Genomic DNA, 24,134 nt, shown 5'->3' with positions numbered 1-24,134 from the left:
GGATTTCAAGATTGGTGGTGTTGATTGTTGAACTCCTTTGACATGGTCTTAACACAAATGTACCCTTCGCTCAAACCAAAATCATTGATCAGGCATGTTAAGCTTTTTCTACCATATTTTAAGGTTTAAACTTTAGATTATGTAGTTTCATCAAAATTTGGTGGTGTCAATTGTCCCTAGAGGATCAATGTTGAGACAACGGCTAGACAAAAGATGATACTAATGATGAGGATCCTGATATAAGCGATAGTGGAACATGCATGGCGGTGCTACCCCACAACTACAACATTTGGCAACATGGTTCCTTACACAATTGGTGAACACTTCTTTTGTAGGGAGGTAGCTTAGTTTATTGTTTTGGACCTTTCGGTCTTCATGCTTCCGTGTGCAGATGGCCGATTTTGTAAACATAATTAATTGGTCATGTTATTGATGGCAGTTGCTAGGTAACATGCTTTATTCCATAAGTTAATAGTCTACTTTCTGTTATATGACTTAAAAATTGGTATATTTGTTTGTAATTGCTAGAATCTAGATTCTAGATGGTTGATGCCCAAATGATTAATCATTAGTGTACTATGGATGCCATTTCTACTTTCATTAATGTACAAATATGTATGTTCATATATTTTGCAACTAATTTGGCACTTTGCATTTTTTTAATATAATGCAATATGTGTGTGTAGATGCTCCACTCCAAGGTTTTTTGAAAAATTTCGTGCCCACTCTACTTTGCACTTTGGCAACTATGAGTGAGCATGTTGTTATGGGCTGCTAACCAGAGAAACACTAAAATTTTATGCAATTGCCCATTTGACCATACCATTTTCCAAATTTTATTTTTCTCTTCTACATCTTCCTCCTCTGCCAGCAAGTTGTAAGATTATTTAACCAAGATAGTGCAATGCCCTTTCCTACACCCAATGTTGGCTATCTTCTTACTATCTAAAGCATAGTTTCTTGATTGCAACCCAGAGGTTTTCTTTTGCATTTGGATTAACCTCTTATGGCTAGAGTGAGAGGTTTTCTAGAGTTCGGTCAATTAGAGTTCTTCCTCTCAATATTTTGGTGAGCCCTCAACAAAATACCTCACCTCTATCCATCTTGTATTGAAAAGGAGAGATTTTATTTATGGTAGGATGTAATCTTCAATCACTAGATCACGTTGATGCCCTGAATTCTCCCAAAATAAGGCTAGGCAACTTCCTTATTTCCACAAGAGGGAAAGTATCATACTACCATAAGGTCTTGTTGACATTGTTCCATGGAGGACATGGAGGGGAGGTTAGAAATGTAAATTACACCATCACAATTTAGGCCTCCTGCATATTTCTCCTTCCACAGCCCACATGGAGTCCCTTTCAAAGACCCATTTCCAATTTATTTTAATTAGAGCTTTGCTAAAATTCTTCAAGTGTCTTATCCCCATAGCTTCTTTGTTTATGGTTTAACATGCTTTATTTGAAGCTGCCAAACGCCATTTTTTTGCTTGCTAAGGATCTCCCAAGAGGAATTTATTTATTTATTTTGGCATCCTTACTATTTCCTTATTGACTTTATCAAAACTGTGAAGCTGAGAATCTATAAACATGGTTTGTCTGTTGAACCTCTTTATTACTAATATCTTGCTTGCCAAACATAAATTCTTCAATAGCCAACTTCCAAATTTGGATATTATTTTGTCTACTATGTCCTCGGATCCTCCTAAGAAGGTGAGCATCTTAAGTTTGAAACTAATAAGACTCCCATGTATTTGGCAAGGAGTGAGGCTCATTTAAAATGTAAAAGTTTTCTAAGATTCATCGACACTTTGATTTGTCATCATTTACTTTTCATTAAGTATTTTAGATACAATTTACATATGTTTAATATATTTTTCCTTTGTTAGATCTAAGACTTTTGTGATCCATAATGTAGATATCAGTCTTTTGGATTAATCACATCGTTAGGATTGGGTTGACGTTTTGAACCAACTAATGTGGTTCATCCTTAGGACAAGGTATATTTTTCCTGTCACAAAAGATTGTCTAAGAGTAGCGTATTATCAACAAATTGTAAATGAGAGAGGCTTTGTACTAGTAACGACTTCAATAAGGAAGAAAGAAAATTAAACAACAAAGGAGTGCTCATCTTTTGAACAGTGATGTCTCTCATTAGGCTATAAAACAAGGTCAGTAGTCCCGACTCCCAATTAGGATCCACTGTAGCCACATGTCCCATTGTTAAGACCCACTATAGAAAAGCTTGGCTAAATCTTAGGTATGTTGGGCTAGAAAAGTCGAAAATGTGCTTACCCCCAAATCCTCATCATTCGTTCATTATTTTATTACCATTCATCATTAGCTCTTCATATCTATGCATATCTTTACAATAATGGGGTTGAAATGAACTGTTTTTGCATCAATATAGAAAGCATCTTGGATGAGAAGTACAATGCTTCATTTGTGAGGTTTTATATTGTCAACTTTCAATAAAAAATAGTTGTTTTCCTCATTAGAAGAAAATCACAACATATATTTCTGCAATAATCTAGTGTATGGATGAAGTCTGGATTTTGAAGATGGTTGGATACATCATTTCACATGTTATGAGCACACTCTAGTAAGGAGAACCAACAACTTGCTTTAAAATAGGAAAATACGAAGCGACCTACACTAAACAGAAAATTTCTGAAAACTTGCTAGGGTTTTCATCTCACAAATTTAATGATCATACTTTCTTGATTGTTTTTTAAAGTATATTGATCCAAGCACTTCCTCATCGTTGACAACTACTTCATCAAATGTGCTTTCATCAAAATCAACAACCATTGCTTGCTTCATCGACAACACTCTTTTTGACAACTTGCATGTCAACAACCCTCTACTTGGAAGCTTGCTTGTCAACGATATTTTAGTTGACAACTCTCTTTTTTACAGCACAATATTGACAGCTCTCTTGTCAACAATACTCGTCAATAGCTTGTTGGTCAATGACACTCTTGTCGACAACCTACTTGTCAATGGCTGTCTTATCAGCAACTTGCTTGTCAACAAGCAGCTTGTTGAGGATTCAATTGTCAACAATCCTATTGCTTTGACGATAGTGGTCCCCCATTGATAATGTTGTTCCATTAGTCTTTCCCATATAGACTACTTCAACACCCCACAATTATGTGCATCAACCCAAGATTGGGGCACATGCCACCCCTCTATGAGTTCCATGGAACGTTACATGTAGAGCCTCCACATCAGTGGGTGCATCAAGCTTCCATTATTCACTCACACTTCAGCAGTCCATGCATGCCAAAAATTCCAACAGTCATCGAGACCGTTACACCTAAATGCCAACAACAACACATATTGCATTGGGGGACAAACAGTTACTGACAGGCACAAAACTGAACCACCTTTGGACGCAGAATGGATATTTTGTAAATTTTATGTGATTGTGTGGAAGTATAATAGGCAGATAGCAGAGCTTTTCTTCCCTTCTCATGCGCTCTCTCACAGAGAATTGTAGATACCCTCTTACTGAGTTATACACAGATTGTTTGTTCCGTTTTTTTTGTGTCCATTTTGTGCCAGTTTTTATTAACACTTCTGCTGCTATAACTCAACCAGTTCATTACTGTTAACTTGTCCAATTGTATCCTGGAATTGGGATCACATCTGATATTTGTATGTTTTGCAAGCTGACATGTATGACGGCATTGCTATTACATGAAGTTTCACACCTCTAGCCGAGTTAGCTAAGAGGACCTAATCTTTGATAGCCATATACTAAGTAAGAAGGCATAAGAAGGAATTCACTGAAGAGGTAGAAGAAAATATAACTGTTCTATATGAGTTTTATTAAAAAGGGTGCCTCTGAAAACTCAAAGTGATGAACATGGCCATGTCTAGTATGTTTGCTCCATTCACTCATTATTATTGTGCATTTTCTGTGTAGTATGTAATATCATTAACAATCTCTAGATATTTCAGCCAAAGGCATAAAACATGTAGCATTGAAGAAAACAAAGCTCTTTTGATATGTAAGGCCAAAGGAATCGAATCGTACACATGAACAATCTCTAAGTAGGATAATCATACATTTCTTTAGGGAGTCCTAGGGATGAAATGTTAAAATGGTGATCTAGTACCTAAAGAAGATGAATTTCACAGCTCTCAAAATGGCTTCTTTTGGATATCTATCTATTAGAATTTAAAGAAAACTTTAATCATTAAAAAAAACAACTGGCTGAACCAAACCATTAGCTGAAGCATGACATGCCAAGAGGATCAACAACTTCAACTCATGGCCATGCTTCAAGGGTGAAGCATTTCAAATATTGAATGTCATGATCCTAAGTCATAATTATAGGTAGGGTAAGCTTAGCTTACGGGGGTAAACATAGTTAGAACTTAGAATAGTGTTTCTATATCATTGGTTAACTTTGTAATCTCAGTTAAGCTTGAGTGTGTAGAATACGAGATGTGTTAGCTGGTTTAAGAAATCATGTCATCTGAGAATCTTCTGAATACTCTTGTAAGAGTTTCATTGTGTATTTGTTTTCATTTTTGGTATATATTATTTCAATCTGGAGATTCCAACTTTTGAATCTCATCGTGGAAAGAAGTGCATGCTTGGATTTCTTGGATGAGAGGTATTTTTTGATCACTTTGAATTTTTCTGTTGACATAGTGTAATGCTTAATTTTTGGGATATTGGAGACTTGGATAATATTACTACAGAGGTTTTCTAAGAGTCATTATAGCTGTAATGGTCTTGACAATAAGCAGACGATCAACTTTGCAAGGATGATTTGACTTCCACAGTTTTGTGTGAGAGGATCTTAATGGCTAAGAAGACAAAACAAGATTATGAAGAAATCTGTCTTGTATAAGCATTGTTGCAAACACTCTGGGATCCACAAGCATGCGGATGGCATGTTTGCAAAAGTTGCAAGGTCCACCTTTGTATAATTATCAGATTCCTTTAGTTCAAAAGATTTAAAAAGAATTAAAGATATGACATGCCTGAATAATATTATGTTATAGTATATGACTTAGAGGGCACAAATGGCAGTTCGTGGAAATGGGCCTTTTTTCCATTGCTAAAATGGTAATACTAAATAAAAATGATCCACTGAATTTGACAATTACGGTTTTGACTTAGCTTATATATTTGATATTATCCACAACCAATAAAATTATAAATTTGATAACTACAGCTTTGATTAAAGATCTTAGTGTTACCATTTTGAATTATCTGCAACCTTATCATTATTGGATGCCAAGACAGCAATTACAATCAATTGAATCATAATCTATAAGTCTGTTATTAGGTTCCGAATTAATAACTCCATTTGTGTAGTAGTTTGTAGACACCAATATACTTGTGTAGTGTGTAGTTGTGCAAGCAATATTAGTTTGAGAAATTGTTCATCATGACAAACCTAACAACTAAAGAATTGTTCGGAATTGGAAACATTGTATTACAGGCATATTAAAGCATTGATGCAGTCAGATTAATAGCAGATTAAGACCAGCAGCTTGGGTAAAACTTAGAAGAACCTGGCCATGTTTCATGTAAGTATTGTTTGAATTTCGTTACATAGCTGGAAGGATAATTTTGTTGTTACATTTATATGAGGAACATTGGAGTAGAATTCATCATCTCAGTTACTTTCTTATACAGTTTCAGGTTTTTCTGGAGCTAAGTCGCTTGTATAACTTGTCCATGCTTTCCATCGGTCATTGACTTGGGATACACTGCAGTTGTTATTTGAATAGTTTAGCAGGTATGACCAAATAATTTTTCTTGGTAATTATATGATTATTGAATCAATTTTGCCTTTTTTTTGTAATGGTGGTTATCCTTAATTAGTAGTAATAAACCCACATAACTCTCTTTTATCTCTGTTGTTTTAAAGTCCCTCAGGACATTTTTCACATCCAAGGAGGTCAAAGCATCTCCCTCGCATATAATTTCCTCCTTCTGTTTTGGGTCAAGTTTGATTTGGTGGCTTGATTGAACTCTAAAAACTTTTATTGGTATATCCTGAATCCTGATCAATGTTTGTGATTAATGGAATGCAGAGACAATGGTTGCTGCACAGGCTTTGTGGCAACTTCCATGGGTAAAATCAGATGTTACCTGTCTCAGGAAAATCCCAGCAATATCAAGGTTCTCGTCAAGCACCTGCAGCTGTAGTGGTGATTCAACAGCTTTGACAATTACACATAAAGAGTCATCCCAACAACCTCTAACTACATTTCCTCGCAGAATTCTTCTCTATTCTACATTATCCACTGCATTTGCATCCCATGTTGCAATTAATGAGCTAGCTTTAGCAAAGCCTGCTTTTCGTTACAAGGAATACTTTGATAAATTTGATGGATACACTTTCAAGTATCCTCAGAACTGGATTCAAGTTAGAGGTGCTAACGCAGACATCTTCTTTAGGGATCCTATAAATCTTGACGAGAATGTGTCTGTGGAAATTACTTCCCCATCATCTTCAAAATTTAACAGTGTCAAAGATTTAGGCCCTCCTGAAGCAGCAGGGAAAAAAGTCCTCCAACAATATCTCACAGAGTTCATGTCTACTAGGATTGGAGTTCGAAGAGAATCCAGTATTCTCTCCACATCCTCCAGAGTTGCTGACGATGGAAAGATGTACTATGATATCCAGGTATCCTTTCTTTTATTTTAAATGCACCTTAGATCACTCCAAATAAACACCAGAGATACAACAGATAGACATTAGAGTCACATTAAGATCCTCGTCCTATGAAAGCTAGAAGGCTCACACATGGGTCTGTGCCCCAAGGGGCAAAGATTCTACATCTTTTTGTCCTCCATTTTAATGCATCTTATATTTGATTACAAAATTTAAAAGTATGTCAAGTGCTACTTACATCATAGAGACAGCCAAAATGCTATCACATAGAGATCCCTTTCCTACATAAGCGAGGAGAGCTAGCATCTCTGCTTTTGCTCTGACATTAGGAGATTCTACTTCTTGGTGAATGTTCAGGGCATCGATTTTTCCAATTATGTTGAATGAGCCTATATTTAATGGGTGGCTATTTTGAACCAATGGTTACCATTTGAAATCTTGTGTGGTTTTTCAAATTCGCATACTCACAAAATAAGCTGTCTGTAAGGTGGGTGACTCGTGAAGACGAAGCTGAGGCCTGTAACACCTTTTCCAGATTTATTTTTGGTTCTATTTATGCCTTTACCATGTCATGCAAATGCAATAAATAGGTTACAGTTCATTACCTGCACTAGAATGATCATTTATTTAATGTGTCTTTGGCTTGTTTTTATGTAGGTTAATGTTAAGTCCTTTGCAAGTTCCAACGAGATGGCTGTCATGCCACAAGATAGGATTCAACAATTGGAGTGGGATAGGCGCTACCTCTCTGTGCTTGGTGTGGAGAACAATTGTTTATATGAGTTGAGACTGCAAACCCCAGAGAAAGTATTTGCACAAGAAGAAGACGATCTGCGTCAAGTAATGGATTCTTTCCGGGTTGTTGAAGTTTCAAATTGATTTGATGTCATGGCATACCATTTTAAAAGGTTGTTGAAGTTTGATTGATTTGTTAGCAAGATCAATTTTCCAATCCTAGCAGCTACATAAACCACAACCTTTATAAAAGGATGCATATTTTATAATTTATAAATTATAACATAAAGAAGATTGTTTTCCTGTAAAACAAAATGTAAATTGTAAATAATTGATTGTTATATTGGAAATTGCAAAATTGTCAAATGCTAAAAACTTAACTAAATGCTATTGAAGTAGAATGCTAAAAAACATACTATCCTTTTTTTTCGTGAAGTAGAGAGCAACAGACCATACCCAGCATCTATGCTTATGCACATGTATTGTACAATGTGCCTTTTGGTAACAGTGAATGACCAAAAGACAACAAGGCTTTCTTTGAACGTTCTTCACACAATATTTATTGGAAAGGACTGGGATACATAAAATGTTATTTTCGTTGTGAATAATGAGTGATAAAAGGAAAATGGCTCTAATCTATAAAGTGCTGAAGTAACCAATGGAATATTCAAACCTTTCCTTGTTCCTTTAGTTTGTAAGTTAATGGTTTTGCATCAATTTCAATGGAGGATTTGACCTAAGTTTAAGGTAATTTTTATTCTTATGGTCACATGATTTCCATTGGATGTAAATTTCATTTCATATTCTTCATCTTTTATTTCTCCACACCAAAGCGATGCTTTCATCTTTTTCTTCTTATTTTATTTTCATTCCAAAGTGCTTCAAGGAGCATGCTTTGAGGAGTTGCATTGCACAAAGTGTGTTTACTTTGGTTGAGGTGTTAGGTATTAAGGATATCTTCTCTGCCCAAGATTTGCATCTGATCTCATCCCCTTGAAGCGTCTATTATGTGGTTCGGCAAACCACAACTTAATACTCTATCAACCTCATCAATGAACCAACGTTGAGATGGGTGCTTTCATATCATCTCCTTTCCTTCATTGTCACCGTGGAATTAATATGTATAGAGTTACCATTTTCTTACATCAAGTATATGGATTTAATCACTTTTTATATATCTTATGCTTGATCCATGCGTCAATGTACTTCTAGCCCTTAGTAGGTAGCCCTTCTTAACATTTAGAGCAACAAATTTTCTTCAAGGCTCATTACACTTGATAACTCAAGTGCAACTATTGCTTGTTGCTAGACTTGGTGTTGTATGGATCAAACATTGGTGTGGGCTCACACTCATGACTTGTGCTCAATCTACTACACGTTGTTAGTCTTGCAACATTGTTTGATACACATAATGTTAGCTCTAGTGATATCCAATCATGTATGCCACTCCAACTCCAAATTGCAATTTGGAAAATTGGCACACATGTGAAAATTCTATCACTGCAACAATTGATTTATTTTACCTACTTATTGTCCCAATAAGTTATTTATGAAAATCCTTCAGTAAACATTAAAATAAATTCTGCTACAGATATCACACCATAATACAGAAATAAACACATGCATAAGAATTAACACATCGACACAGATATTTTGGACAATAGTCCCCAGAAAAATCCAATGTGGGAAAACCGGTGCAGCAAGGGAGGATTTTATTATTCAGCAATTCTTCAGTATAATTGGGTGCCAAACTGGCTTACCCAATAGAGAGAAACTTCTTCAGCACTTCTCACAGTCTCAGCGTTAGCCTGGCTGACCTCATCGTAGCTCCCAGACCCTCTATGTCAGCTCCTGCCTCTCTGCGTCAACACTGGGCCTCTCTGCATCACCCACGCAGGCCCTCCAGTGACTGCACAGTCTGCTGCCTCTGCGTTTGCCTGAGAGGCTCTGCGTCTGCCTCTCCAACCTCTGCGCTGATCTTCTGGTGCTGTTCCCGACTCTCTGTTCCGTACTTGCTGCCTCCTGTTGCTCTCCAGACCACTAGTTTGAATTTCTCAGCTAACCCCGCTCCAAAAATCGAACTGACTGGTCTCCCTCAGTGTGTTCTCCAACTGACCCTCAAACCTCTTCTTATACTTTTCCTGTTGGTCCTTCAACGGCCGAGATTAAATCTCTAATCAACAGCTAAGATTAGATTTGGCTTGATTCATGACTTTTGGAACCTTCTAACCTAGCTTTATATTAATACCCATTAATATTTTATTTTTCCTAAGTTTAGACTTAGGAACTCCATTAAAAATATTAATTATTTTAATATCTCCCAAACCGGTTAGAATCTGCCCAAACCATTTCTGGGTCTTGGAGATCTCATGTGCTTTAGCCTCTCCATCAATTTTCATGGCTAGAACACATCCGATGCTACCCCAAATCAACACTCCCTGTTAGCGAGGATTGTGCTCTAATAATACTCCACACTTAGCATTACTCTGATCATACAACATCAGTACCTGTGTTGATGCTAAGCCTCCCTGCCCAACATCCTATGCACTGCTACATTCTGTACTGCTGCCCATGGCTCTATCACTGCCATTGCTACATTTGTACTGCAGCTCCCTCTGCATCCGTGTTGCTGCTGGTCCATCTTCCCAACACTGCATCTGCACTACAACTCCCTCTGCATCCGTGCTTCTGCTGGTCCTTCTTCCCAACGCTGCATCTGCATTGCAAACTCCTCATCATGTTGCATCGTGCTATTGCTACTGCATTGCAACATCATACCCATTTCTACTACTGAAATGATTCTTTATCATCCCCATCTTTTCCCTGAAATAATCAAACTTAGTTCTTCCAAGGGCCTTGGTAAGGATGTTTGCCATCTGTTCTCCTGTAGGAGTGTAGCTCAACTGTACAACTTCTCGTTGGACACAGTCTCTGACAAAGTGACACCGGATATCAATATGCTTTGACCGATCGTGAAACAATGGATTCTTAGATAGCTTGGTGAAACTCTCATTATCGCACATGATCCTGGTCGCCTCCATATTTCTTCTGAATAGGTTCACAAGCAGTTTTCTAAGCCATATGGCCTCGCACGAAGTTGTGCTTGCAACTATATATTCTGCCTCTGTTGAGATCAGAGCCACAGATTTCTGTTTCCTATTGCACCGGGAGGTCATTCTTGATCTAATGTTGAAACAGTACCCAAATGTACTTTTCCGATCCACTGAACTTCTTGTCCAATTTGCATCAATAAACCCACTCAATATGATATCCTTACCCCTGGTGTACAAGTGTCCATAATCGACTGTTCCTTGTAAATACCCGAGAACATGTTTGGCTGCTGCCCAGTGCGCCCTCTTCGGATCCACCATGAACTAACTGAGGGTGTTGACAGCATAGCAAATGTCTGGCTTGGTATTGACCAGATACATCAGGGACCCTATGAGCTTCCTATATAAGGTGGGATCAACACCTTTGTCTTCTGATGCATCAATCTTCTTCCAGTTGGTTATCATTAGAGTAGCCATGGGTCTACAGTCCTCCATCCTAAATCTCTTCAGGATTTTTGTAGCATATCTCCCTTGCCTAAGGAAGATCTCCCCCTTTTGCTACCAAACTTCCAACCCTAGGAAATAATGCATTCGTCCCAAATCCTTCATGTCAAATTCCATGGTTAGTTTCTTCTTGCAATCCCCTATGAGCTTAGATGATCCTGTCAGGAATAGATCATCCACATATAATACTAAGATTAGATTCTCATTCTTTACAACTAGATAATAGAGATTTGGATCTGCCCCACTCTTGACAAATCTCATTTTCTGCAAGTAGCCATCGATTCAACCATACCATGCTCTAGGTGCATGTTTCAGCCCATACAAGGCTTTCTTCAATCTGCATACATGATATTTCTTCTCATGTATCTCAAAGCCCTATGGTTGTTCAATGTATACCTCTTCTTCTATCACTTCGTTCATAAATGCCGTTTTGACATCCATCTGATGAATCTCCCACCCCATCTGTGCTGCAAGAGATATCATGGTTCTAATAGATGTATACCTAGCTACTGGGGTGAAGGCCTCTTCGTAGTCAATTCCTTCCTTCTGAGCATATCCCTTAGCCACAAACCTGGCTTTGTATTTCTCAAAACTGCCGCCTACAACGTATTTAATCTTGTAGATCCATCTCGAACCTACCACTAATCTGTCTTGAGGCCTTGGCACTACCTCCCATACATCGTTCACCATTATGGAGTTGTACTCCTCTACTATCGCATCCAGCCAAACCTGATGCTGAGCTGCCTCCTGAAAATTGGCAGGGTCCCCATCCTCAGCTACTAATGCCTGATATCTATCTGGCTATTTTCGCTCCCTCTTATTGTTTCTTGGTGTACCAATGAATTCCTCTGCATCTCGTAGAATCTGACGAAGTTCCCTGCTCATTCTTCCTCTGCCAGCGGGTGCTTTTGTTAGCACCTCCTCATCCTATGATTCTTCCTGACCCGAGGAAGAATTATTTTCTTCCGTTGGTTGAAGAGGTTTGACCAACAGTTCCTCTTTTGACTGCTCTTCAGAAGGCATTTCTTGAGATTTGCTGAAAGCCTTTTCCTCCATAAACTTCACATCTCGTCGAACTACTACCTTCCTGCTCCCTAGAAGATTGATTCTGTATGCCTTAGCGTTCTTGCTATATCCCACTAGATATCCTTTCTATGCAGTTTGATCCAGCTACTTCCTCTTTTCCCTGGGTATGCGACAATATGCTAAGCTCCTAAATATCTTGAAATGATTGACTTCAAGCGTCTTCCCTATGAAGACTTTCTTTGGAGTAATTTTGCCTAATGCCCGATGAGGAGTTCTATTTTGAACATATACTGCTGTTTTGCATGCTTCTGCCCACAAGAATTTTGGCATATCCTGATCATACATCATGGCCCTAGCTGCTTCTACAATAGCCCTGTTCTTTTTTTCTGCTACTCCATTCTGCTCCGGATTGTAAGGAGTTGTCCACTCTCTTTTGATGCCTTCCTTAGCGCAAAAATCCGTGATGTCCTTATCGACATACTCTCCACCATTAGCTGAGCGCAAAACTTTTATTTTCTTCCCAATCAGATTCTCCACTAGAGCCTTGAACTCTTTGAATCGACAGAAAACCTCATCCTTGGTTTTTAGAAAATAAATTCAAGTTTTCCTTGAGTGGTCATCAATGCAGGTGAGGAAGTACTCGACGCCACTAAGAGTTTTAGTGGACATGGGTCCGCAGATATCTGAGTGTATCAATCCTAGTACACCCTTGGCCCTGTTTTTACTTCTGGGAAATGTTGCTTTGACATGCTTTCCTAGATCACATCCTCTGCATACATCATCTCGTTCTGTACTAAGATCCGGAGCTCCTGTTACAGTGCTCCTGAGAATTCCCAGAGCCCCATGGTGCAAATGTCCCATTCTTCTGTGCCATAGTTCGTTCAAATCCTTGTCTCCATGACTGCCTATTAGTGCCATTGGTGATTCTAGTTGTAGTCTGTACAACTTGTTACTTTTGATCCCGATCTGCACTTTCTTTTTCCAGCTCAGGTGCTTGACGTATACTTTCTCCTTGATGAAGAAAACGTCATAGCCTTTACCTTGAAGTTGCGACACAAAAAGTAAATTCATCCCCAATCCTGGTACATGAAGCACACTGGTAGCACGGAATCGCTCTCCCGTTTCTGTTTGAAAAACTATGGTACCCCTCCCTACTGTAGTACACTTTGCCTTGTTCCCCATGGTGATCTAAAAGTTCATCTTCTCCTCCCGATAATCCTAGAAACATTCTCGGATTCCCGTCGTATGCCAAGAGGCTCCACTGTCTATATACCACACCTATGATGATGCAGAGCTAGTCACACAAACCACTTCTTCTTCCAGCCTAGAAGCCAACATAGAGAAATCAAAATTACTTTCTCTTGTGCAATTTTCTGAAAATCTGTGAGACTCTCCTGACGTAGATGCCTCTACATCATGGTCTCGACCCATAATTGATTTGCCCTTCTTGTCTCTGATTGCTTGCTCTGATACCATGTGAGAATTCTATCACTGCAACAACTGATTTATTTTACCTACTTATTGTCCCAATAATTTATTTATGAAAACCCTTCAATAAACATTAAAATAAATTCTGTTGCAGATAGCACACCATAATACAGAAACAAACACATGCACAAGAATTAACACATCAACACAGATATTTTGGATAACAGTGCTGGAAAAACCCAATGTGGGAAAATCGGTGTAGCAAGGGAGGATTTTATTATTCAACAATTCTTTAGTACAACTAGGTGCCAAACTGTCTTACCCAAAAGAGAGAAAATTCTTAAGCACTTCTCACAGTGTCAGTGTCAGCCTGGCTGACCTCTGCGTAGCTCCCAGACCCTCTACGTCAGCCCCTGCCTCTCTGCATCAGCACTGGGCCTCTCTGCGTCACCCACGCAGGCCCTCCAGTGACTGCGCAGTCTGCTGCCTTTGCGTCTGCCTCTCCAACCTCTGCGTTAATCTTCTGGTGCTGTTCTCGACTCTCTGTTCCGTACTTGTTGCCTCCTGTTGCTCTCCAAAACACTAGTTTGAATTTCTCAGCTAACCCTGCTCTAGAAATCGAACTAACTGGTCTCCCTCAGTGTGTTCTCCAACTGACGCTCAAGCCTCTTCTTATACTTTTCATATTGGTCCTTCAACGACCGAGATTAAATCTATAATCAATGGCTAAGATTAGATTTGGCTTGATCCATGATGTTTGGAACCTTCTAACCTAGTTTTATATTAATACCCATTAATATTTTATTTTTCCTAAGTTTAGACTTAGGAAATCCATTAAAAATATTAATTATTTTAATATCTCCCAAACCGTTAGAATTTGCCCAGACCATTTCTGGGTCTTGGAGATCTCATGTGCTTTAGCCTCTCCACTAATTTTCATGGCTAGAGCACATCTGATGCTACCCCAAATTAACAACACACACCTTTCTCAATGATGACAAAGACCACACACACCTCAATGACCCTAATTTCAAGGACTAATCCAAGGGTCAGAGTACTTGAAGCCATTGATTAGGGATTGCCTTGATCACTTGATCAATCCTTTTCTATAAATTGTAACAATAGCAATTGCAAAATCATCATACCCATTTGCATCCATGCAAGCGAGCAAGTTATGGAGTAGCATACAACTTAAGAAATCTTAGGCACATAGATATGCACATAAGTTAGGTTCTCCTTTTATCTCTCCCTTGGATAGTAATCTTTGAGAGGTCAAAGTCACTTTTTCTCTTACAATACTAAATTCACAATTATCATTCACATTGCTTCAATCCTTACCAATTTTGTAGCTCATTTTTTCATTCGCAATAATATGTATAGTTGAACAATATTGGATGTCATGGTTTGCTTTCTAAGTTCAAATAGTCCATTGTCTTATGGTTCATTACTTATTCCACACAAATAATTTCTACATATGTTCCTTTCACATTAAGAGTTATACTTAAAGTCATGAGTTTTTATTTGTGCATTATGTTATTATTCCCATCATTGTGTACCATGCTCTACAAGCACACTAGTTATCTATATTTTGCACACACACTTCATGAGTTCATTCTCCTCCTCACTTGAAGATTCATTCATAAATCACTTATGTGTTTCGTCATTGGATAAATCATTGTTGTGATGTCTATTCTTCAATCATATTAAGCTTCAACCTTTTTCAATTATTGTTCATAGAGTTGTGCATGTATCATGTTTCACCATTGCAACCCTCTTGGTTTCCTTCGCACATCTTGACCAGTTATGCGATTCAACTAGTTTAGCCACAAACTAAAGAACAATTCTAGTTAGGGACCTAATCCTACCCTAGCTTAGCTCATCTCTAATATAAGCATTGAAATGGATGCCTCTTTTATAATTAGTGTCCAAGCTTTACTTAGGATTTTGAACTTTGTGAGCAAAGGGTGTAATTTAAACAAAGAAAAGGTCTCCATTTATTGTTCTAAGAGGTTAAAAAATATTGGAAACAAGAAAACTTTGTGCATTATAGGGAACTCTATATTTTTGCTAGTGGGGGAAATTGAAATCTTGAAAGTCTTCACCATGTAGTTGTTATTTTCCCATGGATTGAAAATGTTGACATTGCCTTTGTTTTTTAGACTTTGTCTTGCCTTCGAAGCCATCTTTTGAACCTAAATCTAGGTTATTAACTTGTATGATGATAACAATAACATCCCAAATTTCATTGAGCTTGATTTTTTATTATAAATTAGTGTTGAAATAATTTTGTCTTAAGCATTAGGACCAACTTGGTCTCATGTGTCAATGTCATCAACAGGTTATTGTGCATGTGAATAATTTAGGATAACCATGTGCACCTTCTTCAATAAGGTAACTCGTAACATTTTAGTTGCATGTTTACATGCATTCAAGTGAAAGCACAGACCTTCACTTGTATCTCCTTGCATTAAATACAATGCCATCTTGAAATTCCCATAAATAAGCCATGCATATAACCATTTTGTTCAACATAAGGTGAAAGGGAGGTAGATCGATATACTTGTGTTCATTTGGTTCTCTTTTGGGTATCTAGTATTTTTAAATATTGATGTTGATTTGTTATAAGCATTTTTCAAATAAAAAAGTGACAAATGGAGCATTTCATTTAGTCATGAATTCCTTTAGTCATTTCATAAATCCTAACATAAAAGAAAAGCCTTAAAATTGTACTTTTTACTATGTAAGTGACAATTAATATAAGGTTCTTTTTTAAGAACACCAATTAATATAAGGTTCTTTTTAAGAACACCAAAACAGCCTCGCTTCATTTAATGGACCCAAAGGTAATTATATAGTTCTTAACAACATATGATTGTTCAACAAAAGATTGAAAATATATGAATTCATGATCAGTGTATATAATTTCTTGGAAAGTTTCCATTATTAAATTCTTTTTATAGTGAAATATTCAAACCACTAGTTCCATAGTGTTTGATCCCAACTACACCTCCAAAAATATGTTAAACGTAATTTCTATGATCCCCATACACAATCAAAACTACTTATGGAGCCTCTATCATTTGGTTGTATCTAAACAAAAGAAAGCTTTGTAGGCCAACCGCTATGACGTATATATTCATTGGCCCAAGCATATTTCCACTAGCTTTGTTTCCATTCATGGACAAGTAAGGAGCTTTTAGCTAGAGCACAATGTAGATGTCTTTGTACTATTCACATGTGGAGAAGGTGGTATGATGATCCATATATTATTGACCCTATTGTGTGCATAAGGAGGATCTTGTTCCTAGGGTATGCAACACCTCCCACCCCTTAAACCATCTCAAGATGTGGGAGTGCTACCCTTTTGGCCCAATCTACAAGGTTTGTTATGAGGATGGGGTTACAAAAACACATTTTCCTCAAAGTAGTCAAATTCTAAAACCGATGCCACCATATTGCTCAACTTGTTAAGAGCTTTCTGGTGATATAAAATTTATCTCATTCTAAGTCACGAGTATAAAGTTATGCCCCTTAGAATTTTATTCCATTAAGGAGGTCATGTCATCACGATAAATTTACATGGCACCCACATGGTGCCACACCACCGCGACGATGTGTTCCACATGGCACACCCACCATAATGGTACCCACACATGTTGTTAATCCCTAAGTATTGTGGTTTCTTGGCACTGTGTTTCCCCAGGCTAGTATCACTTCCTCGATATTATGTTCCCTGGGTTGGTTTCACTTCCCCCCAGGTACCATATTCCTTGGGTTCACCCCGCCCCCCCATGTTCCCTGAGATTACATACCTTGATACTACCTCTCCCCGGATCGATATTTCCCCAAGTTGGTCGTTGTTATTTTCCCCAGGATCATGTTCATCGGGTCGGCATTCCTTACCTTCCCCGGTACCACACTCCCCTGGCGAGTAGGATTAAATCATTTATTAAACATTGATTAGTGTCTTAATTAAAAGGATTATTAATTAATCCCACACTTATTGTTCATAGATTTCATGTAGAAAACATGTTAGTTCAAGGAATCTAGTCATTTCATCAGTTCAAAAAAACATTTAATAAACTATCGCCACTTCCACTGTGCAACTTGCAATCTGGGTAAACTTGTTTAGAGGGCGATGCATAACAATTAACTAAGAATGAACACACATGTTTGCATAACTATACAATAAGAGTTGTAGTTTTTGCATCATGCATTACTAATCCTCTAAACAAGCTAAGCTAATATATTCATAATCCATTGTTGTCAAATAAGAGAGCATAAACATATAATTTCTCACATCAATCATGTTGAAATATGATTATACTGTAGGGGGGGGGGGGGAGAGAATCAATATAGTGGCCAATTTTAACCAATTAAAACAATTCAATACATAGACAATGTCAATCACATCAACTGATGTGGTTGAAACTTCTTTCATCATAAAGGATCTTTGTAGGCACTTACCTACTATTACATTGATTTATTAGCACCAACTAGAAGGAGACACCAATCCCCTGAAATGTTTTACTAGCACCAACCAAAAGGAGACACCAATCCCCTAAATTGCTTTACTGGAACCAACTAGAAGGAGACATTAATCCCCTAAATTGCTTTACTAGCACCAACTAGAAGGAGACAACAATTCCTTGAAATTTGCAGGAACCAACCTACCATGCCTATCATATCTCTTTTTCATACATTCTCAAAATCAGATCCACAGGCTTTTCAAATTATACAAATTGATTGATTTCTAATTTAGTGTATTTCCTCAAAGTCTCTTATACTTCTGCATATCACTCCTTGCTCTATATCTTCAGCTCATTTTCATCCAAAGTCCTTATATGTTGCTCCTATGTTCTGCATGTCACTTCTTGCTTTGTACCTGCATAGAGTATTTGCTTGTTTGTTCATATTTCATTCTCGAATTCTTCCTTGATCACACATATTCCATAGATATCTTTCTCATGATTCTTCTCCCATTCAATGACATAGAACTCCATTCAAACTTTCTATCTTTCTCACTCTTCATACACTAGAACCACAATTGTATCCATGACAACAACCAGGAAATCCCTTCTTGACACTTTCAAACTTCTTTGGCTTATTTATACTTGGCTAAGTCAACAAATTCATGGCAGAGCCGACACTCCACGGAAAACCAATCCAAAAAACATGTATTATTATTTTATTTTTACTACTAGAATTTTGGTTCGAATAACCCTGATAAGTCTTACTTCCGTGGCTCCTTGACTCCCCGAGGGATTAAATTTAGACTTACAAAACCTTATGACCATATGTCGGGACAACAATCCAAAACATATATCTTTTTAATTCTTCATGGAACTGAGTGCTTACCATTCTACTCCTCACAACCTAGGGTTGGGACCACATGCTTAAACCCCCAAATGCTCAGTGCACTCCCCTAATGCTCAATGCCTTGGTACCTTAGGATCTATCAACTGCTAACTTTGCTAATTAACTAAAATTTCCATATTACCCTAGCCAACACATGTCTCACTTCTTTGTATTTGTTCTGATCTTCCAGTGCCCAGTAGCCCAATATGGGCCCATAAGGGCTAATGCTATTATGGCATAAAATTTTATTTTTTTAGTCATTTTGGCCAAAACAATATATGCATAAAACATTGCCAAACCAATCCCTAGCACAAATCTCGAGCCTCCTAGGTTTTCCACTTGATCAACCCACGATGGACCAACCACAAGCCACCATGTGGTCTTCCTTTCCATCACATCACTCCCATGTGTACTCTCTACCACATCATATTAGCTCGACCTTCACTTTCAGAACCAAACTGCACTCTAGTTCCTAGTGCTTCGGTATCTTGGTGAGAGACCTGCCACTACCACGTCACCTGTCGCATCATGCCAACGTGAACCAATCAGGACTAGCCACGTGGTGCCCTTTCCAACTCAATTTCCAAGTTACCATCATGTCATGTCGACTATTGAGTAGTGTCGAGAGAGACATGTTACTCATGTATCCCATGCTCGATACCCCAGTGCCGCGACATGGGACGCACGTGCCACATCATCTGCCACTTTTCATCCACGTCATTATTTGCACCCAATCAGAGTTTTTCATGTGTCCAATTGTTGATGTGTTCTTGCTATGTGTCACTCGACAATTGTCCATTTTACTAGTCAAAAGTTCCATTTTTTCTTACCATGTCACACCTTGAGGTTGCCACATCATCACTTGAGCCATTTCACTACCACTTTATCATCCACATGGACTTGCCACATCATACTAGTGCCATGTCATATAGGGCCGGGGGATTTGGTACCCCGGTATAAATTAAGATTCCTTAATCCTCTCCGATAGTTGTCTAATTGGGTTTAATTAACAATAATCATGAATTAGTGGTCATGATTAAGGTGATTCATGTTAGAAAATTATGTATTACAGAGCAATGGAACGCATAAAATATTGTAGAAATATAAACACAGAAAACACATAAAACAAGAGAGACACAGATATACGTGGTTCACCCAGTTTGGGCTACATCCACGGAGAAACAACCAATCTTTCTTTATTATATTATCCAACAAACTGAAGAGATACAACCTACAACAGATCCGCTGTAACACCCTCTTCCCTCTCAATCTCCTCTCTCTTCCTCACTAAGAATACATATGTGCATAGACGCAATAAAATTCCCTCATATATAGTGAGGGGTTGCCTTCTAGGGCAAAAAAACCCTAAATTAAACATAACTTCTACCATCATATCATCCGCCTAATGAACGGCCCAGATTGACTAGAAATTACTAGACTTTTACAAGGCAATTTTACATCTATTTTTAGCTTTGGGGGCACTGCCCTGAACCCCCACTGGGGGACCGCTGGCCCCTGGACCCCCCATCGGGGGGGATTAGCCCCCCCGCACCCCCCCGTGTGGAGGGGTGTACAGTCTTCCTGGGGTATACATTCGGTTGAGACATTTGAATACAGAAGATAACTAGGCTCCACACCCAACAATTCAGGTTCATGGTAAAACGTGATTTTCCAGTTATATCGAAAAATGACCCTTTTTGAATTTTCACATATCGAAAAAAGTTGTGCGCCTTTCTACCAGTCCTCGGCTCACTGGGCATGTTCATACCAACCTACGTTTGTGGCCTCTTCTACTAGGTCGAGCTCATACTAGTCCCTGACCTACTAGGCTATTCCATACTAGCCCACACTCCACACATACTGAATCAGGCTCATACCAGTCCCCTCTTCCCAAGGAAGTATATCAACCCCCGACCTCATACCGATCCCTACTTCTTGAGGAAGTCTATCTGACCTTGGTCTCATACTGGTCCCCACTCCCCGAGGAAATATATACCGGCCCCCAACCTAACAATCTATTGCATACCAACCTAGGCTCCAATCTACCATACATAACTTTAACCAAGTTAGAACTTTACTTGATCTACCTCACTTCAAACACACTTTTCTCCTCATTCCTTTGGAGTTAGAAGAAGTTTTGTATATTGTTGGAAAAGTGTTTAAGTAGGATAGGAAACTGTACACTTTTTAATCTCATTTGGCCCAAGAAACTGAAGAAGAAATTCCTTCAAATATAGGCTACACAAATTGCAACTTCATTCAATCTCTCATGTAGCTTTTGCCTCTTTAACTTGGTTTGGCTCCCCCTAAGATTTATTTGTTTAATTTTGTAGCTATGGTCGGTCTTCATAATTAATATTGTAGCCCTTGAAATATATATAATTAAAAATGTAAGAAATGTTCTTCATGTCATTTTATTTTAGTCCTTGAAGCGAATTAAATATAAGACATTTTTTCATGTTGGGTTTAAAAGTGAAAATTTCGACTTTTGAATTTTGAATTTTTGGCTCCAAACTTGTCATTTCAGCCCCAATGAAGAGACACCTATTCACACCAACAAGAACACTATATATAAGGCACTCAACCTCCCCCTCCATTCATAATTCAATCTCTCACAAGACAAAACATCTTATGGGAATCCATGAAAGGAAAAGAAGAAGGATGAAGACATATCAAGTATCTTTTCTATCTCTCCTTGACTTCACACGTGTGGTTATCTCTCCTGTAGTTTCGCATGTGCGAGTTTTTAGACATATTTTGTTCGAAAATGTAACTAGTTTTGGTCTTCATAATTGTCATTGTACTCATGTCATTATGTATATCTTATGTAACAAGAAAAATAAGAAAGAAAAATATTATTTTCAAGAATGGGTTTCATGCTCCATTTGATTGGTCAATTAGGCCAAGCATATATTTTATGCTTTTAGGGGTTTTCAAGTCAAAAGCATATTTGTCATGAGTTAAGAGAATCATTATCATTTGTATAAGACCCATTTGGGAAAGTTGTAACATGTAAAAGATATTACTTTTGTCTAGATAGTCATTTGTAACATATTATAAAACAATTAACGGAGTAATGAAACACATACAATATTGCGGAAACACAAATAAATAAACATATTAAACAAGAGAGACACAGATATACATGGTTCACCCAATTTGGGCTACGTTCACAGAGAAACAACCAGTCCTTCCTTTTATATTATCCAACAAAATGAAGAGATACAACTTACATCAGATCCACTGTAATTTTCTCTTCGTTCTAACACAATATCCTCTCCCTTTCTTGCTCAAGATACTAATACCAAACCACAATACAATTTCCTCATATAAACCTAGGGTTTCCTTCTAGGGAAAAAATCCTAAATTAACATAACTTCTACCATCAAATCATCTGCCTAATGAACAACCCAGATTGACTATGAAATTACAATATTTTACAAGGACCCCCTGGACCCCCCTGACGACAATCATACGGACAGTGTTGCCACCCCATTAGGAACAAGGATCCAACATGGTTGAAACAAAAAACCTTTGAACAATTAGGAAGATAATCAGGCTCCACACCCAACATTCTCCCACTTGGAGACTGATTATATAAACTCCATTTTTGCTTCACTCGCTGGAAAATGAATCCACTTGGACCTAGTTGTTTCTCATCTTGATGCAGGGTTGCCCTTGCTTTTACCCACATAATGCATAAAAATGCACAAACACAACTGTCCCAGGAATTTAACTATCACTGGCAGTTAAAACTTCAACCTTTATATGATTAAGGCCCCTTTTAGCCATAGTTCCTTTGTCATTAGAACCAATCACCCCGCCAAATCTCTCTATCGGGACTTAAATCGCCCCTCAACCTTCACTTTATTAAAGGCTCCCTCTTAAATCCTTCTATTGGGACTTTAAACAGTCCTCAAGCCTTTGTAAAACCCATATATATAACCACCCCTCATAACCTTGGATAATACATATTAACACACAATTTACATATCGGCGCTAAATCCCTTTAAATCCATTTACAAAGGGAAACATATGCAAATCATACCTTTTCGCCTACTGTATAGCCTTGTCATGGTTTCCGAGGCTAAACCTCATCGCAATCGCTATCGGTTCCATAGGTCTTTAACATGCATATGCCTCGTTAACCCTCCAACTCCGATCTCCCGACTATCAGAATCGTTATCTCCATGTTTAAGCCTTAAAAGACTTTCCGCCATTCTTTAACATAATACAAAGGAAATACATGGAATTTCCACTCTGGATCATATACATGGAACTCAAATGTTATCTACCTGCATTTATATATGTCGTCGGGTCTGGCTTATCGCTGGACTCTCCGCCGCGTTACTCCTCCGATCTTTGAAACTCTCTACGCCCAATCGCTGATAAATCCTAAACGCCGATCACCAATTATCGCAAACGCCGATCACCGAATATCGCTGTCGCGATATCGCAACATTCATAAACCACTGACCTTTGGCACCTCCAATGGCCAAAATGCGATTTAAGTCATGAGCATTGATCTGGCCACGATCCAACAGTCCACGATTAATCGCTACTTGCTCTTCGCAAATCTCCAAGCCTCGGTTCCAATAGCTCTTAAAAGGGTTGCTGCTGATGCGACTAAATCTCAGCCGTTGATCGATGAGATCTAATGGTTGCGAAGTGTTGAACTTCACTTCTTATGTTCTTCCTTTTACTTAGAAATTTTCTGCGTTTCCTCCAGTTTCTTCTTTGTAGTTCGGGTTTCTTCCGAACTCTGATCTCTCAGTGTTTTAACTGCGCACTCCCTCCTAAGCTTGGATTTAATCATGGTAATGGATTCGAGACTCCACTATGGTCCTCCTTTTCATATATTTCTCTGTGTGTTTGCCTTGACTCCGCCTGCATATATTTATATTATGCAACTCTGACAAACTTAAATTATCATTCAACACTTCAATCACACATTTTACAACTTGGAATTATATCTCTGCGCATATATAAATCCACAAATAATTACAAAATAGGACTCTGTCCGTCAGGCCTGATTTCTCTTTACAATGGCCTTTGGTTTACAAATCTGTGCGTAGGCTCAAAACCACACTTTTCTATCTATCTAGCCTAACTTATCTCAACATCTAACCCCTGTCTCTGCCATTTAGGCTTACATTTATACTGAGGGATTTTAAAACCAATTCTGGTTTAGATCCATGAATTTCTTAACAAGATTCCTAAATCTCTTCCTCATTCCTAAAACTTCTCTCTAATCCCTAGATTCATGAACTGACTCCTAATCTAAGATTTACAATTAATTTTTAATCCTTCAATCCTTCAACTATCCTAAATCTCTCATGTTCTCCTATATTCGAGAACATTTAAAAATATGCCTCACATTATTTAAT

At 38.1% G+C, this 24,134-nt stretch overlaps 1 protein-coding gene across 1 annotated transcript in view; it reads left to right on the top strand.

The window, feature by feature from the left end:
• The window catches only part of PPD1 (Photosystem II reaction center PsbP family protein), a 90,809-nt gene extending 83,078 nt beyond the window's left edge, over positions 1-7,731 (top strand). Inside the window, exons 2-5 of the mRNA XM_089449534.1 lie at positions 5,465-5,552; positions 5,662-5,764; positions 6,063-6,658; positions 7,304-7,731. Coding sequence (XP_089305660.1) covers positions 6,068-6,658; positions 7,304-7,525 — 813 coding nt within the window. The 5' untranslated portion in view covers positions 5,465-5,552; positions 5,662-5,764; positions 6,063-6,067 and the 3' untranslated portion in view covers positions 7,526-7,731. The remainder of the gene's footprint in view (positions 1-5,464; positions 5,553-5,661; positions 5,765-6,062; positions 6,659-7,303) is intronic.
• Positions 7,732-24,134: the final 16,403 nt, after the last annotated feature.

This window comes from Pinus tabuliformis, chromosome X (assembly GCF_031772625.1).
Source record: "Pinus tabuliformis cultivar Carrire ecotype Pingquan chromosome X, CPIR1, whole genome shotgun sequence".
Classification (NCBI taxonomy): Eukaryota; Viridiplantae; Streptophyta; class Pinopsida; order Pinales; family Pinaceae; genus Pinus; species Pinus tabuliformis.
The sequence above is the reverse complement of the archived record's forward strand: the minus strand, read 5'-3'. Positions and strand labels throughout refer to the sequence as shown.